The sequence below is a fragment of the Harmonia axyridis genome, chromosome 5 (assembly GCF_914767665.1).
Source record: "Harmonia axyridis chromosome 5, icHarAxyr1.1, whole genome shotgun sequence".
NCBI lineage: Eukaryota > Metazoa > Arthropoda > Insecta > Coleoptera > Coccinellidae > Harmonia > Harmonia axyridis.
The window spans coordinates 41,647,393-41,662,845 of NC_059505.1; the positions used below are offsets into that span (position 1 = coordinate 41,647,393).

The 15,453-nt window shown below is 32.8% G+C and overlaps 1 protein-coding gene across 1 annotated transcript; it reads right to left on the bottom strand.

Annotated features, from left to right (window-relative positions):
• Positions 1 to 942: 942 nt before the first annotated feature.
• LOC123680599 (protein MTO1 homolog, mitochondrial) lies at positions 943 to 3,818 on the bottom strand. The gene is made up of 10 exons (XM_045618580.1): positions 3,426 to 3,818; positions 3,255 to 3,373; positions 2,982 to 3,192; positions 2,808 to 2,930; positions 2,585 to 2,751; positions 2,203 to 2,506; positions 1,981 to 2,144; positions 1,567 to 1,901; positions 1,172 to 1,448; positions 943 to 1,112 (listed from the first exon to the last, which is right to left on the bottom strand). Exons 1-10 carry the CDS (start codon positions 3,616 to 3,618, stop codon positions 1,017 to 1,019), a joined length of 1,989 nt encoding a protein of 662 aa, XP_045474536.1. The 5' UTR covers positions 3,619 to 3,818; the 3' UTR covers positions 943 to 1,016.
• Between the last annotated feature and the right edge of the window lie 11,635 nt (positions 3,819 to 15,453).

A 15,453-nucleotide genomic window follows, 5' to 3' on the forward strand; every position in this document is an offset into this window, starting at 1 on the left:
AAAAAATTTAACTGACCTTCTTCTTCCTCAACTGTGAATAAAGAATCAACTTCATTATTATAACTTTCTTGATTTTCTTCCAACTGATTATCAGCCATTATTGTGAAAAATATGTTGTTCTGATTTAATTTTGAGCTTTGAGTACAGGCTGGTACGATAATAAGGTAGTTACCTTGAAGGAAATTTGTTTGATCAATATATGTGTTAATTTTGTTTTATTTTATCAATCGAGAATTTGCCATTTACTATAAAATAAGACTGTAAATTTTGAACTATGGTTTATTGATTCCCTGTAGAATATCAAAATTCATTAAGAAAAAGAGGTCACAAAATTTAAAAAAATGTCAAATTACATTATCTTCGAACTTTAACATATTTCTCCAGAGGTTAAAAGGATAATATGGAAAAAAATGATAAAAATACAAATATTCCGATACAATAGTTGCTAGGAACTGTATTCAGTTTCACCGTAGTAATACATGTTTACAATTTCATGATAATTTTTTTACATATATTCTTCATTTAATTTCCCTTGATTTGTCGTTCTTGATATTCATGGACTAGGAGGATCAATTTGTTATAGCTACTGATTTGTATCTAATTTCATGCAAAAAGTTCTTACATTTCACAACAATAACTTTGGAAAGAGGACCAACTTATATTTTTTTTATTCAATTTTTGGATTCTACATATTCAAAAACTGTGAAATTTTCAGGAAAATGTTATTTTTTTTCCTCAAAGTTTAATTATTGACAATAATAAACCAATAAAAGAAAAATGGCAGAAGAAAAGGTTTATATATTTTACACACATGACACTTATGGAATAATTAATGAATTAAATTTTTCCTTCTTCGCAACCTGCAATAATCTGATAATAGATGTTAAGGTATTCTGCTTGCTGTGGCAATTTGAAAAATAATAATTAAATAAGACAAAAAGGTTTATCTTATATACTTATATTTTACATAGATGACACTTATGGAATAATTTTTGTACATAACAATAATTAATGATTTAATTGTTTTCAACAGAGTATTCTTTCTTCGCAAACTGCAATAATCTGATTATAGATGTTGGAGTAACACCAGGTATTCTGCTAGCTGCAGCAATCTGAAAAATAATCGTTAAGTCAGTCACCTCACCAACTCTTGCAATGAATTGCAACTCACAGTCTGAGGTTGCACTGCTAATAATTTCTCTCTCTCTTCAAATTTCAATTGCAACTTATTGCTATTGTAGTCCAAATCTTCAGGAAGTTTATAGCTTTCATCCTGTTTCAATTGCCTGATTTCTTCCAGTTGTTCTTTGGTAAGGAATTCGTAGATGGTTTCAATATGCAGACGATTTAACAGTTCTTTGTTGTAAGTCAGAGGTTTTAGTTCTGGTATGACTTCTGATAGTTTTTCAATGGTAACTCCCCTCGTTAGGTCCACTATATCGAAAGCACTTTAAAAAACAGAAATTATTAATACTTATTAAGAGGCAATTGACAATAAATCTTTTGAATCAACATAATATTACAATATATTGATTGACAAAATATGGTACAGATAAATCAGCTCACCTTTTCAATGCGTGGCTTTTAACTGCCGTTATATCTAGAAGTTTTCTCCAATGCGAACAAGGTTTGCTGATTCCTTTAAGTAAATCAATTCCATGACTTAACTCTTCTGCAATTTTTTTCATCTTGTCGTATCTTTGTTTCGATACACATCCTGCTTCGTATCCTTTGCCAGTCAACCTCTGATCGGCATTATCAGGTCTCAAACTTAATCTAAACTCTGATCGACAGGTAAACATTCTATAAGGTTCATTAGTTCCTAGCGTTGTCAAATCGTCAATCAAAACACCTATGTAACTCTCAGTTCTGCTCAAGATCAAGGGACTCTTATCGAGAGCCTACCAAAAAATATGAATACAAGTGAATGAGAATTATTATGTTATAATATACATTATATTTTGACTCTAGTTTACTCACAAAAGCTGCACCGTTTATGCCAGCTACGATTCCTTGAGCTGCGGCCTCTTCGTATCCGGTGGTTCCGTTAATTTGTCCCGCAAGGAAAAGTCCTCCGACCTTTTTCAATTCCAAACTCGCCTTCAGTTCTCTCGGATCAACGTAATCGTACTCGACTCCGTAACCTGTAAAGAAACATTGTCACTCAGTTAGTCCAAGTACGAATCTCTCAAAATTACCTGCCTGGTCTTGCAACTTCGGCATTTTCTAATCCAGGAATGCTATGAATTAAATCCACTTGTAATTCTGCAGGTAATGTGCAGGAAAGTCCATTGGGATAAATTAAATCGGAATCTAAACCTTCCGGTTCAAGCCAAACCTGATGGTTCCTTCCACCAAATTTGAGAACTTTTGATTCGATACTTGGACAGTATCGTGGCCCTCTGATTTCTTCCATTACATGTCTATTTACGTGTAAATTGTCTTTCACCACTTTTTCTACTCCTGGGGTTGTATAAGTGATGTGACAGTTCAATTGGTCTTTTGCCTAGGAATATTCAACTTCTACATTTACTAATTTCCTCACTTATATTTGATTTGTTGTAACTAACTATATCTGACCTACCTTTATCCATACTTCATCGTTCATAAAAGAAAAAGGCAAAGGAGGATCATCTCCCGCTGATTGTTCACATACATTATAATTTATGGTATCAGCTTTGAGCCTCGGTGGTGTACCAGTTTTAAGCCTTCCCATTCTCAATCCCAAAGATGAAAGAGTTTTAGCGAGACCTTAAATTGATAAAATTTTCAAAGGAAAATTATCGACAAAAATTATTCAATTTTACCAATTGCTGGTTTATCTCCAATACGTCCAGCAGGGATTATCGTCAAACCAATATTTATATGGCCATTTAAAAACGTCCCAGTTGTAATAACAACACTTTTAGATAAAATCTTTGTCCCATCATCTAAAAACTGATTTTTAGTAATATAAAAACTAGCATGATTTCAAACCTCACTCATTATAACTCCTTTGCATGAAAGTTGATTTTTAATTTTAGATTCATACTCATTTGGCTTATCAACTATGAGATCTTCAACTCCCCCAACAAAAATATCCAAGTTAGGAGTATTGTTGAATAATTCATTTTGCATATTTCTTTTATACAATTTTCTATCAATTTGTGCTCTGTAGCCCCATACAGCAGGACCTTTCCTACGATTCAATATCTAGAAATCATAAAGGAAGAAATTAATCATCTATTACAATCAAATACTTCACGACTACTAACTTTGTATTGGATTCCCGACATATCGCATATCCTTCCACAAACTCCATCCAAAGCATCCACTTCTTTAATAAGGTGACCTTTACCTATTCCTCCAAATGAAGGGTTACAAGACATTTCCCCTAAAAATTACATCGTTGTAGAACGACGAGAAGAAATTCCATGAAAACATACCAACAGTCTCTTTCTTATGAGTTATTAGAAGAGTTCGGGCCCCCATTCTTGCTGCAGCAGCACATGCTTCACTACCAGCGTGTCCCCCGCCAATAACAATAACGTCGTATGCTTTTCCATGAGAATACCATCGATTTGAAATCAAACTTTTCCTTAATGTCGAAAGAAATGAATATTTTGTTGATGAAAACATTTCAATTCTGTATAGAACACGTTGAAAATCGGTGGCAAATAATAGTAGTGTAATTCAGCAATTCCAAGTTTTTTTCGTAGGAAATATTCTGAGAAATCTAGGGACTGAATCAAAGAATAATCAAAATTTGTTTAAATTCATCACAACCTAAAATCGAACTTGAATTTTTGGAGGTTAATGTCATATGTGTTCTAGTCCACAGAATATGTCGAAGGACTATCTGTGATACATTTTCGTATATGGTCATGTGCATTTCTGTAACAGCAAATAATAAATATCAAGAAATCGGCAAAATGTTACAATTTGAATTAGGACAACCTCATATTTTCATTATAAACAACGTTCAAAATCTGCAGTGAAATGGAAAAAGTTGAAGTGCTTTTGTATATTAAATATGATAGGAATCAGATTAATATGGTGGCTATGATTTCAAATGTAATATTGCAAATTAAATATCTGAAATAATGCGCTGTTATTGAAAGGATATTTAATTACATTCATTTGTTTTATAATTTCCTCTGCGGTTAAAAGCAATGGACCATCTAAAGATAATGATATTGAAATTTTAGTGCGTTTGGCTAGAAATCAGTATTAATTTTCAAATTATTGGCGCCAAATTAAATTGAGCCTAAATTTTACACATCATAAATCTCTTTCATCTATTGTTTAACTTCGTGATTGATATTTAATGGGCTATTTTATAGTCTGTAACAATTAGACTGGTATGACACATTGCATGTTAATACTCATAGTACTCACCTATTGATATACCATTTGGAGATAATATGTCTGACAGTTTTATATTATACTTTCTCATTCGAGGTGACAAGTAAACGATACAGATTACAATTCAATTTGAACCCATTAAATCACAAATAAGTGGTTTGAGAAGAAGAAGAAGAATTCAATTTGAACATCTGCTTTCTCGAAAGCAATCCGAGAATTTTGAAGGCAAAACAAATCGCCATTTAGAATTCATCTTGAAAACTTTAGAGATATTTACTACTACACTGCACAAAAAAATTAACGCACATTATGGAAATCTCAAATTTATTCTACAACCGAAGGTGTTCTCAATGATAATTATTTTTATCAGAATCATGCATGGATATGTTATCCACTTTCAACGTTTTTCTTCAATACAGATGTTTTTTCCCAGCAGGAATAAAAAAAAATGAGATTATCAGATTTTGAATGTATTGGCTCCATTCTGAAATCAGTTGTTCTCGATCAATTCTAGTGATCAATAGTTTTTCTTTCGTTTGATTTTCTACACTCGATCGCTATGCAACGCGAAACACGCAATTTGACCCTAGAAGAATGTGCACTTCTGGTTGAACTGCCGCATATGGAGTGAAGCTAATCCTCAAGTGAATGTCGAAACACCGTTACATCCAGAAAAACTGACTGTTTGGTGCGCTTTATGGGCTGGTGAAATCATTGGTCCGTACTTCTTCAAAAACGATGATGGCCAGAACTTTACAGTCAATGGTGATCGGTATAGAGCCATGATTACTAACTTTGTCATTCCTGAATTGAACAACCATGATGTCCAGGAGCTGTGGTTCCAAGAAGACGGCGCAACATGTCACACAGCTCGTGCCACAATCGATTTATTGAAAGACACGTTAAGTGACCGCCTAATTTCACGTTTTGGACCTGTGAATTGGCCTCCAAGATCTTGTGATTTAACACCGCTAGACTACTTTCTGTGGGGCTGTGTAAAGTCATTGGTCTATGCGGATAAGCCACAAACCCTTGACCATTTGGAAGACAACATTCGCCGTGTTATTGCCGATATACGGCCACAAATGTTGGAAAAAGTCATCGAAAATTGGACGTCCAGATTGGACTACATCCGAGCCAGCCATGGCGGTCATATGCCAGAAATCATATTTAAAATGTAATGCCACAAGATTATCTTGCGAATAAATAAAATTCATGTCAATCGAATAATCCATCGTTGTTTTATTGCAATTTAAAGTTCTATAGCTCTAAAAAAAACACCCTTAAGAACCCAACAATAGAAGTAAAAAAGTGGTAGTGGTTATGATTCGTGAATTTTTGAGGCAATAAATCAAGGAAAATTACTGAAAAACTCATATTTACAGCTGAACTAATTTCTAATTCGAATATTAAATTTTCCATAACGTCAATATGAAAATCATCACGGAGCAAAATGCCACAATCAAAAATCTCAAACAAAAACCACTAATCGCCATCCCCACAAAATAAATAATGGTGTTTCTCGAGCACTTAACAGTTGGCTAGACATTTCTTGCATTTGCACCATCATCAAGTCCCTAATAAATGCCCTAAATGAGAGTAAACAATACCAGAAGGATCTTTTCAGGGTCTTTCAACAGATACGAGATCTGGAGGGTAAACAATCAGATTCTGCAACTAGTCGCGACATTAAACAAGACAAAATCGTTGAAGACATGTTTAAGTAGCATTTTACGACTACTCCAACCACCGTGTGCACTTCAGTTATCAGTTCATGGCGCCCTACTAGAATGCCATCGACAGTGGTTATCGAATCGACATTTTGGAGTGTGGCTTTTTGACTCCCTTATGGGCGAAGGCGACACAATCCCTTTTTACAGCTTAGATTTGGCGTTTTGTTGTCTATCAAAAATCCTAGAAAAACGCTGACGTCAGGTAGTTGGATTATTTAATCTGGTTTGGGTAGAAATTACGATAGGTACCTAATCGTTTGAATTTTTCTTCTTTCACCCCATTTCTGTGTTAGATATCGAATTGAAATTTGATTCGAATATGCTTCTATTGTATTTGATTTTCACAGGATTTTAGGAAAGTGGGTTATCCAAAACTAAAACCAACTAATGCCAACGTTTCGCGGATATATTTCCACTTCTTCAGGGATACAAGAGAGAAATTTACGAAGATTAAATAATGTACAATCATTTCTTCAGTTAACACTAAATTATCAACTTCTTAAACTGCTTCGAAACAAATTCTAAACACACATATACAATAAAAGATGATAAAAATATATTGATCTAAATACATTTTACAATTCATAGATTCGATTTTTTTGTTTTTATTTATCTTAATATGGAATTAACTAAAACACTACCAATTAACTCGTAAAACCTTACCAAAGTTGAAACTTATATTTTCCACATAAAAGATCTTAATATAAGCTTGTTGAGCAAATTGAAACAGAAATAAACATCAATTAGGAGAATCTTGTCGTGATCTTCCATGAAATCGATCGTCCTCTATAATACAAATTGTCACCATCAATGAGAGTGTCAAACTGATGTGTTTACCTTATTCTTGAACCTGTTCAACTACAGGTCGAGTCTGCAATGTGTTGTTAGAATGTAGGAATCCTGATTCACGGTGTTAAATATCTGTTTTTGAAAAGATTCAAAATGTTGTTGTATATTAAGCTCAAATTTTGTTTGTCAGTTGGGCAATTAACAGTCTAATTCAGTTTAATGTATATCATTTCACTAAGGTTTCGTTTTATATAATTACTTTCCACATCCAACACAGTGACAGCTTGAAAATTAAATTGATGTTTTTCATTAAAATAGTGAGCTGCAAGGGCTGTTTTGGCATCCTTGGACTCGAATTTTTCGTGACAATCATATTTATGCTGTCTTACTCTGTTTCTTAAAAGTTGTTTTGTTTGACCTATACAATATGACCTCACAAGGAAATGAATCGTCAGACCATATGCTTCTATGTTCACTGATTTTGATGTTATCATAGAGTAATAAACATAGATAGAGGAAGTATACGCAATTTTTACATGTCTCCAACATGGTTAGATTACTTTGTCGGATTGTGATATATTTTCAAATCGACAATTTTACTATATCGTTATGAATGTATATTATATTGATTGTAATATATTCATTTGAGTGGTTCCCGATTAAATATGCAAATTTGAATATTTGGAATCGGATATTTTCCTAATCGTCGAATTTATAATAAGCAGAATATTTATTATTTTCAGAATCTAACTCCTGAAATCAAAGATCTGGCAACTTTTGCTCTCCTAGTGTAATTGGTTGTTTCACGTCGTTTGGCGCGCTTGAAGTTTGTTTTCTGAATTTATGATATATTTAGGTATTTATATCAATATATTTTGAGTTAATATGAAACGTTGATCCACTATGGGACATAAGAAGTGCGTTCTTTGTGGAAAAACTCGCGAATTCAGTGAAATATCGTATCACTGATGTGTTTTCATTTCTGCGCGCTTCTTGTCAAATTTGATATTATTCCCGAGGCTGCAACTTCTCCTGGACGTGAGCTACGCCCTTGAAACATCAGTTTCTTATAGATCGGAACTTGATATTTGACAAACGTTTTTGTTTGAGGGGTCTGTGACGAAAAATTCAGGAGATATAACGATTTTTGGAGGGAAACTCAATTTTTTCCCAAATTTCGAGTTCAAATTTCCTCAAAACCGGGAGCTCTATACGAAGAATCGGTGAGCATTGCCAGAATTGACGATCTCTGATAAGCCGAATTTCGATCTCACCTGAAAAATTTTTCGTCCAAAAATTTTCGTAAAATTTTCCATACCTAAAAATTTTTGAATAAATAAAAGTTACTTCATGGGAATATTGTATCATTCTATTGATTGATTCGACTATGTAGATTACGAAAATGCTTGCAGTTGGGCGATCCGTACATAATTTCAGAAATTATAGGCAAAAATCTGAAATTTTCGTAGAAAAAATTGATAATTTTCCCGAAGCTGCCACTTCTTCTGGACGTGGGCTACGCACTTGAAACCTCACTATGTTTTAGAGCGGAAATTGAAGTTTGAAAAACGTTTTTATTTGAGGGGCTGTGGCGAATAATTCAGGAGATATAACGCTTTTTACAGGGAAATTGACGATCTCTGATAAGCCGAATTCCGATCTCACCTGAAAATTTTTTTATAAGAGACATTCTGTATCTCCAAAACAAAACGTGTCCGGGCCCATGTTTGAAGCACTTTTTGCTTGAAATTTTTCAAGCGATCTCTCATTTTTCTTCCTTCCTCCAATTTAGGAACACCCTGTATGTATCTCATAGCGAAAGTATTATTTTGATAAGAATCCCCTCAAAGATAAGGTTCAACTTACTTATTACGAATCATTAGTCAAATTCAATTATTTTCGCCAGGATAGACGTCAATACGATTACTACAAAATGGAAAAACCAAAAAACTTGAAATTTCCAGGGTAGGTTCAAATCTTTAATGCATCGGTTGAATTCGTAAATAGACAAAATTCGAGAAGAGGTTAATTGAATATGGACGTTGGAAATGTTGTTATCCTGATAATTTCAAAAGTAAAGATGCGTCCGAAAAATTATATTCTAATTGCTTGATCACAACTATAAAAAATTAAAGCAGAATATCTCAAAATTAACGTAAGTAGTAATAACTGTTATTGTTAGAAAAGGAGTAGGTAAAAAGGGCATTTTGGGTTTGGGGAAGCTGTTATAATACCTATAAATCTTTCTTTTCAAAAAGATATAATAGTGCTATTTAAGCTTCTAATGATTTTTAATTTGGCTTTACATTGGCTATAGAAGTCGTGGGTCATGTTAAACAAATGCTAAGATAGACACATTGGTGAAAGGAGTACAATCAACAATAAAGGAATTAAACCCTCGTTTTAATCCCTTTTTTCTATCTTTGAGGTAAATCAACTTTTGACACAAGATTTTCAAAAGTTAATTAGGTTTCTCATCGTTAATCCCTTTTTCTATCTTTGAGGTAAATGAACTTTTGACACAAGATTTTCAAAAGTCAATTAGGTTTCTCATCGTTAGTAAGTTAACGATATGTAAATCATTCATAAAGATTATTTTGCAGATTTACCTGAAGATAAAAGAATGAATCATCGAAAATATTGAAAAGTATCTTGACATCTTGAGAATTTCAGTTGAATGAACACTGATACACAAATCAACTACAAACTACAAGGTCTCAATTGTTCTGGATATTCCAGCCGTTGAAACTGTGAAAATAGTAGTTTCGACTCGAAAATGGTATAGGTTTTTGAAACTAATAAAAATAACGTTGAATATTTTTATTCGAAAAAAAAATTATTCTAATAGATTCCCCAATATAAACTAGAAAAATTTAAGGAAAAGTTAACATATCATTGTTTTGGTGATTTCAAAAGGAACATAAAGTGTAGGATGTTACGCATTAGGTGAGTAAATTTGAAAGTTATTGTATATTGCAAAAACAAAGAAAACATTCTGGGTATTCCACTCTAAATGGGGAAGTGGACAGGTATGAGTTTCCGGTACCACCGGAAATATCCCTTCAATCTCAATAATTTAGATGGCTATGACCTTCAGACAATTATCCACATATAAAATTTCAAGAATTTCCGTTTATTGTTGGGACACCCTGTAAAGAGTACGTAAAAAACCCTCATATAAAGAGCCCCCACTTCATTTTACAATGTTTCAGATACGTTTGAGATATTGAAATGTGTACTTGTACCAGTAAATTTTTCTTTATTTCATATTTATTTGGAGAAATTATTTTTAAGGAACAGCGGGCAAGATTGTTCAGTAAAAATGCATATTATTTGCGAATTTTGGGGCGATATGATTGAGTTTGATTCGCTGATGAAGAATTCGAGGTTAAAATCGTACACGCATAAAATATAACCATATAAAAAACTTACACTTATCCTTAGATACATAAAGGTGTTCCTAAATTGCAGGTACAAAGGAAAATCAGCTATTCCTTGGGTAATTTTAAGAAAAAAAAGTTCTATAATAATAATCCTATAAGTCCCAATTTTTTGTGATGATTATACCAATTTATACAGGGTGTTTCATTGGGAAACGGAAATACTTTACAGGTGCTCAGGTGGCACCAAGGCGGTTCTGGAGATACCCCATTTATTGGGTATTATACTGTCTTCGTAGCCAAGATACTGGGTGTTTTATGAATTTTGCCCGTGTATTTCTGAGGCCATATCAAACGAACCACCCGGTATATTTTCTTCATATTTGGCAAATATGTTCCTAATTTAGAGCTCAAACGTATCATGCAATAACCGCCTTGAAAATTCAGGCCCCGGTTAACAAAAATTATGAATCGTGTGAATCCTCGAAACAACACCCTCTACATCGGAATTTTGAAAATCTGTTTCAATATTGGGAAACACCACTAAAAACTAAACTGAGACGTGTACTTCAAATTTTCGCGCAGACAGTTTTACTGCACAAATTTTCAACGTAAAAGTGAAGTTTTTGAGAACTTGGATACCTGAAAATGGTTTGAAAAGACATATTATTTCTTTTAGATGCAAATATTTTATTTGCTATATTTCTAAAAGTTCCTTTTTATATCCCTCCATAACCATTTTGGATTTTCAACCCCATGCTTCTTTAAAGCAATTTAATCTACCCCAAGATGACCGATGAAAACAATGTGCGCTATTTTCATATACAATGTGTCCGTAAAGTATAGAACAAATTCATTTTTAACTAAACAGACCATTTTAAGAAGTAATCCTGGAACATGTCGATTTTTTATGTTAATTTACCATATTTTAGAATAATAATCTAATATTCAGGGTGAATTACTTTCGAGTAATGACGTCACCGTCATTTTTTTTAAATAACACCCCCATTTTATCTCAATTTTCCGATTACTCTTGCTGAGCTGATTCCTTGGTACAGGGTGGACAAAAATACAATATAATAATAAGAATAATATTATGGAATAATTAATACATTCACGAATAAAAAAATATTGTAGTACTAATACTAAACTGTCATTGAACACCAATAAATTACTAAACAAATAATGACATCTCACAAAAACTAGACGAATATGTTTTTTTTGAATTGAGAGGAAATAATTTCTTATTATTATTATTAAGAAATAATTTCTTTCATATTCTGCCTGCTAGACCACAAGTACCAAACAAGTTTGGAAACAGCTCAGTTTTATTAATCTAAAAATGTAACAAACTACAGGGTGTTACATTCAAACCAATTGCCGCTAGACAATAATTATTTTTGATTATATTGTTAATTTAACTAATAGAGAATGTTACGCGTTACTTTATGAGCACGCACAAAACTATCGTATTTTTGTCCACCCTGTACCAACTGGAATCAACAAGTGATAAATTTTTGGAATCAGCTCAGCTAGAGTAATCGGAAAATTGAGACAAAATGGGGGTGTTCCATTTGAAAAAAATTACGGTGACGTCCTTACTCGGAAGTAATTCACCCTGTATATTAGATTATTATTTTAAAATACGGTTTTTTAAAATCAAAAATCTACGTGTTTCAGGATTATTTTTAAAATGATTTGTTTAGCTAAAAATGAATTTGTTCCATACTTTACGGACACAGTGTAAATTGGCAGAGGATACATAAAAAATTTGCATAATTTCGGCAAAATGATGTATTCCCACAACTTGCTGACAATCGTTCCCATTTGAATATGTGAAGAGAAAGCGGCAACTTTTACAATTTTCCCTATCATTCTGGCGTTTGAAGAAAACACGTAGTTTAGAATATTCCTCTTCTAATTTTGTGGCAAATCCGTTCCTACTGCCCTCAGAGTAATATACATAAATATAGGGAGCATATGTCATTTTCAGTTAGCAAATTTTGTCCCCAACATGAACTATCAAATTTGACATGAAGCGCGCTGAAATGAAAACATATCAATGATACGATATTTCACTCAATTCGCGAGTTTCTCCGCAAAGAACGCACTTCTTATGTCCCATAGTGAATCAAAGTTTCATATTAACTCAAAATTTATTGAAATGAATACCTAAATATATCAGAAATTCAGAAAACAAACTCCAAGCGCGCCAAACGACGTGAAACGACCGATGATACTAGGAGAGCAAAAGTTGCCAAACCTTGGATTTCAGTAGATAGATACAGAAAATAATTAATATTCTGCTCATTATAAATTCGACAATTAGCAAAAATATATGATTCCAAATATAAAAATTTGCATATTTAATCGGGAATCACTCAAATAAATATATTTCATTCAATATAATATACATTCATAATGATATAGTAAAATTGTGGATTTGAAAATATATCACAATCCGACAACGTAATCTAACCATGTTGGGGACATGTAAAAATTGCCTATACACGGAAAAAACTCTATTCTCAAATCAAGAAACATTATATTCTTGAAATATTAAACTCGATCCAAGTATATATTGGATCGGAAAAAGTAAAGTAAGAAATTTGGTATACTTGGAATGATTAAATAGAATACCGAATACATATACTTCATAGAAATATATAAAACTCCATACTAGTAAATGATATATTCAAAATGAACGAACAAATTCATTGATTCAAGAATACTGCTACATTTTGTTTGAACATACGATATTGGTAAATCGAAGATATCATTTACTCATTATGAAAATTGAAATATACTCATTCCATATTATATTTTTGAAGAATTGGTTTACACATTATAATTATTTCGAGTGATTTTAGTTGCAATTAGAATATGCTCAAGTCACAAAGATGCATTGGAGACCTATTTGCTCATTTTTCATGTTCAAGACTATTCAATCGTAAATGTAAAGTATACTTGACCCAAATCTATTATATTCTTGCTTATATATGAATCTATCATATACTTCAACCAATCATTATTTACTCAATTAGAGAATAGATTTTTCTCTAATTCTGTGGTTATTCCGTTCATTCTTCCACATCTTGTAGAACAAAATCGTGCGAGAATATATCAGAAACGCACAGTTTTCATGGTTATATTTTATTATTCTATGTTGGTACTCCGAACTTTCCGCCACGGCTTTATCTGTCAATTCATCAATTTGCCTTAAAGAAATCAGTTCTGCCAACCAACATTTTTCAATGCAAAAATCACTAAAATATATTTATGGAAATATTTCATTAATTTCAATGAAAATGCAATGAATTAGAGGAAATAATGTATAATACTCGTACAGAAGGCTCATTCTACCACTCGTTCATTCCATTGAATTTTCAACTCGTGGAAGAATATCAATGCCTTCTGCCTTCTGCACTTGTATTATAAATAACTATTTTGCGTGTACTTCCTCTATCTATGTTTATTACTCTATGATTCTGCCATACCATGAAGAACAAAGAAAATCTGCATGCGAAATATTTTGAAAAATTTTGAACAAGAAATACAAACATTTCCTCAATCATTATAAAATCACCCTCAATTACCAACCCCTGCTCAAGCAGCGCACCTTATAATAAAACAATTGACCTAATAAAACCGCAGTTTGCTTATGGTGTTGAATTCGTCACCTATTCACAGCAATATATCATCCTTTCTTCGAAAAAAAAACAACAACCACGAAGCTGTGATTCACCGCACAGGTAGTCAACCCGAAATCCAATTACGTAAACAAACTTTCAAAGCCCTAGTAATTGGTATTTCCGGCAGTCAGACTCCTCCCACTTCTTTCTGCAGTCACTTGACTTGCAGGTTGCAGCCCCAAAGTGTTAAGTACAGGCGCCTAAGCAATCAGGCTTGCTGACACGCTGCGACTTTAGTCTCGCCCTGTAGATGATGGCTGTCGCCAATTTTTACAAGAATTACACCTTAAACTTCTTCAAAAGTGCTTCATTATCTTGGCTAATTATAAAGACCATGAGCCGATGTCTACACATGTCTCTCAGACGATGTCTAAGACTGATCTAGTTAGTAGACAAAATTTGGGTGCTTGAAATGTTATAAAATGAAGTGGGAGCTTTTAAAAAATTGGGATAATTAATTATGAATGTACAGTGCAACCCATTTTGGGTGAGACAGCCAGGTTTCTCGCTTGTTATTTAAGATAGAGCCTTGCGGTTTTCACGTTCCTATCCTACTTTTTTGTGTAACTCAAGTTGGTCTAATCAGATTTTGCGTAACTGTTTCCGTTCAAGAGATACAGGGTGATTTTGAAAATTGATACTTTTCGGACCCCTCCTTTATCTCCGAAGTTATTAGGAATAATGCTGAGCTGAAAACTACATCTGAATCAGAAATCTGCGTAGAATCCAGTGGCGTACTCAATATTTTTTTTCGGGTTATGGTTTTGAAGATTCAACACAAACCTATATTTTTTTTAATGGAACACCCTGTATATCATTACTTCGTTGAATTCGTTATTTTTTTCTCTTCAAAATGATGTATGATACTATGTAGGTAGAATGTTCAGAAATGTTGAAAAAAACACTAAAACATCAACTAATGATGATTTTTTGTTAATAGGCCATGAATTTCTCAAGTTTCAATAAGGGGATTATTAATTTTGATTTTTAAAAGTAGTAGGTCATTGATGATACAAACATCTTTGTTGTTATCATGGCTACTATGCATTTGGGAGCATCGTTTTATCAAGTAGGCATTGGAGAGAAAAAAACCAATCTGATCTAGTTTTCATCGCTATGAATTATTATTATTAATATTGATTCTTTTCATATGGAAAATCCATTGCCCATTAACAAAAAAAATCATCATTATTTGATGTTTTAGTGTTTTTTTAACATTTCTGAATATTCTACCTACATAGTATCATACATCATTTTGAAGAGAAAAAAATAACGAATTCAACGAAGTAATGATATACAGGGTGTTCCATTAAAAAAAATATAGGTTTGTGTTGAATCTTCAAAACCATACCCCGAAAAAAAATATTGAGTACGCCACTGGATTCTACGCAGAATTCTGATTCAGAGTAGTTTTTACCTCAGCATTATTTCTAATAACTTCGGAAATAAAGGAGGTGTCCGAAAAGTATCAATTTCCAAAATCGCCCTGTATCTCTTGAATGGAAACAGTTATGC

Excerpts from the sequence above, each read along its gene's own strand:
- LOC123680599 (XM_045618580.1), bottom strand. The coding sequence starts at position 3,618 with ATGTTTTCATCAACAAAATATTCATTTCTTTCGACATTAAGGAAAAGT. Across the intron at positions 2,752-2,807 it reads TGGAGATAAACCAGCAATTG|GTCTCGCTAAAACTCTTTCA; the intron begins GTAAAATTGAAT and ends TATCAATTTAAG. Across the intron at positions 1,449-1,566 it reads AAAAGCCACGCATTGAAAAG|TGCTTTCGATATAGTGGACC; the intron begins GTGAGCTGATTT and ends TGTTTTTTAAAG.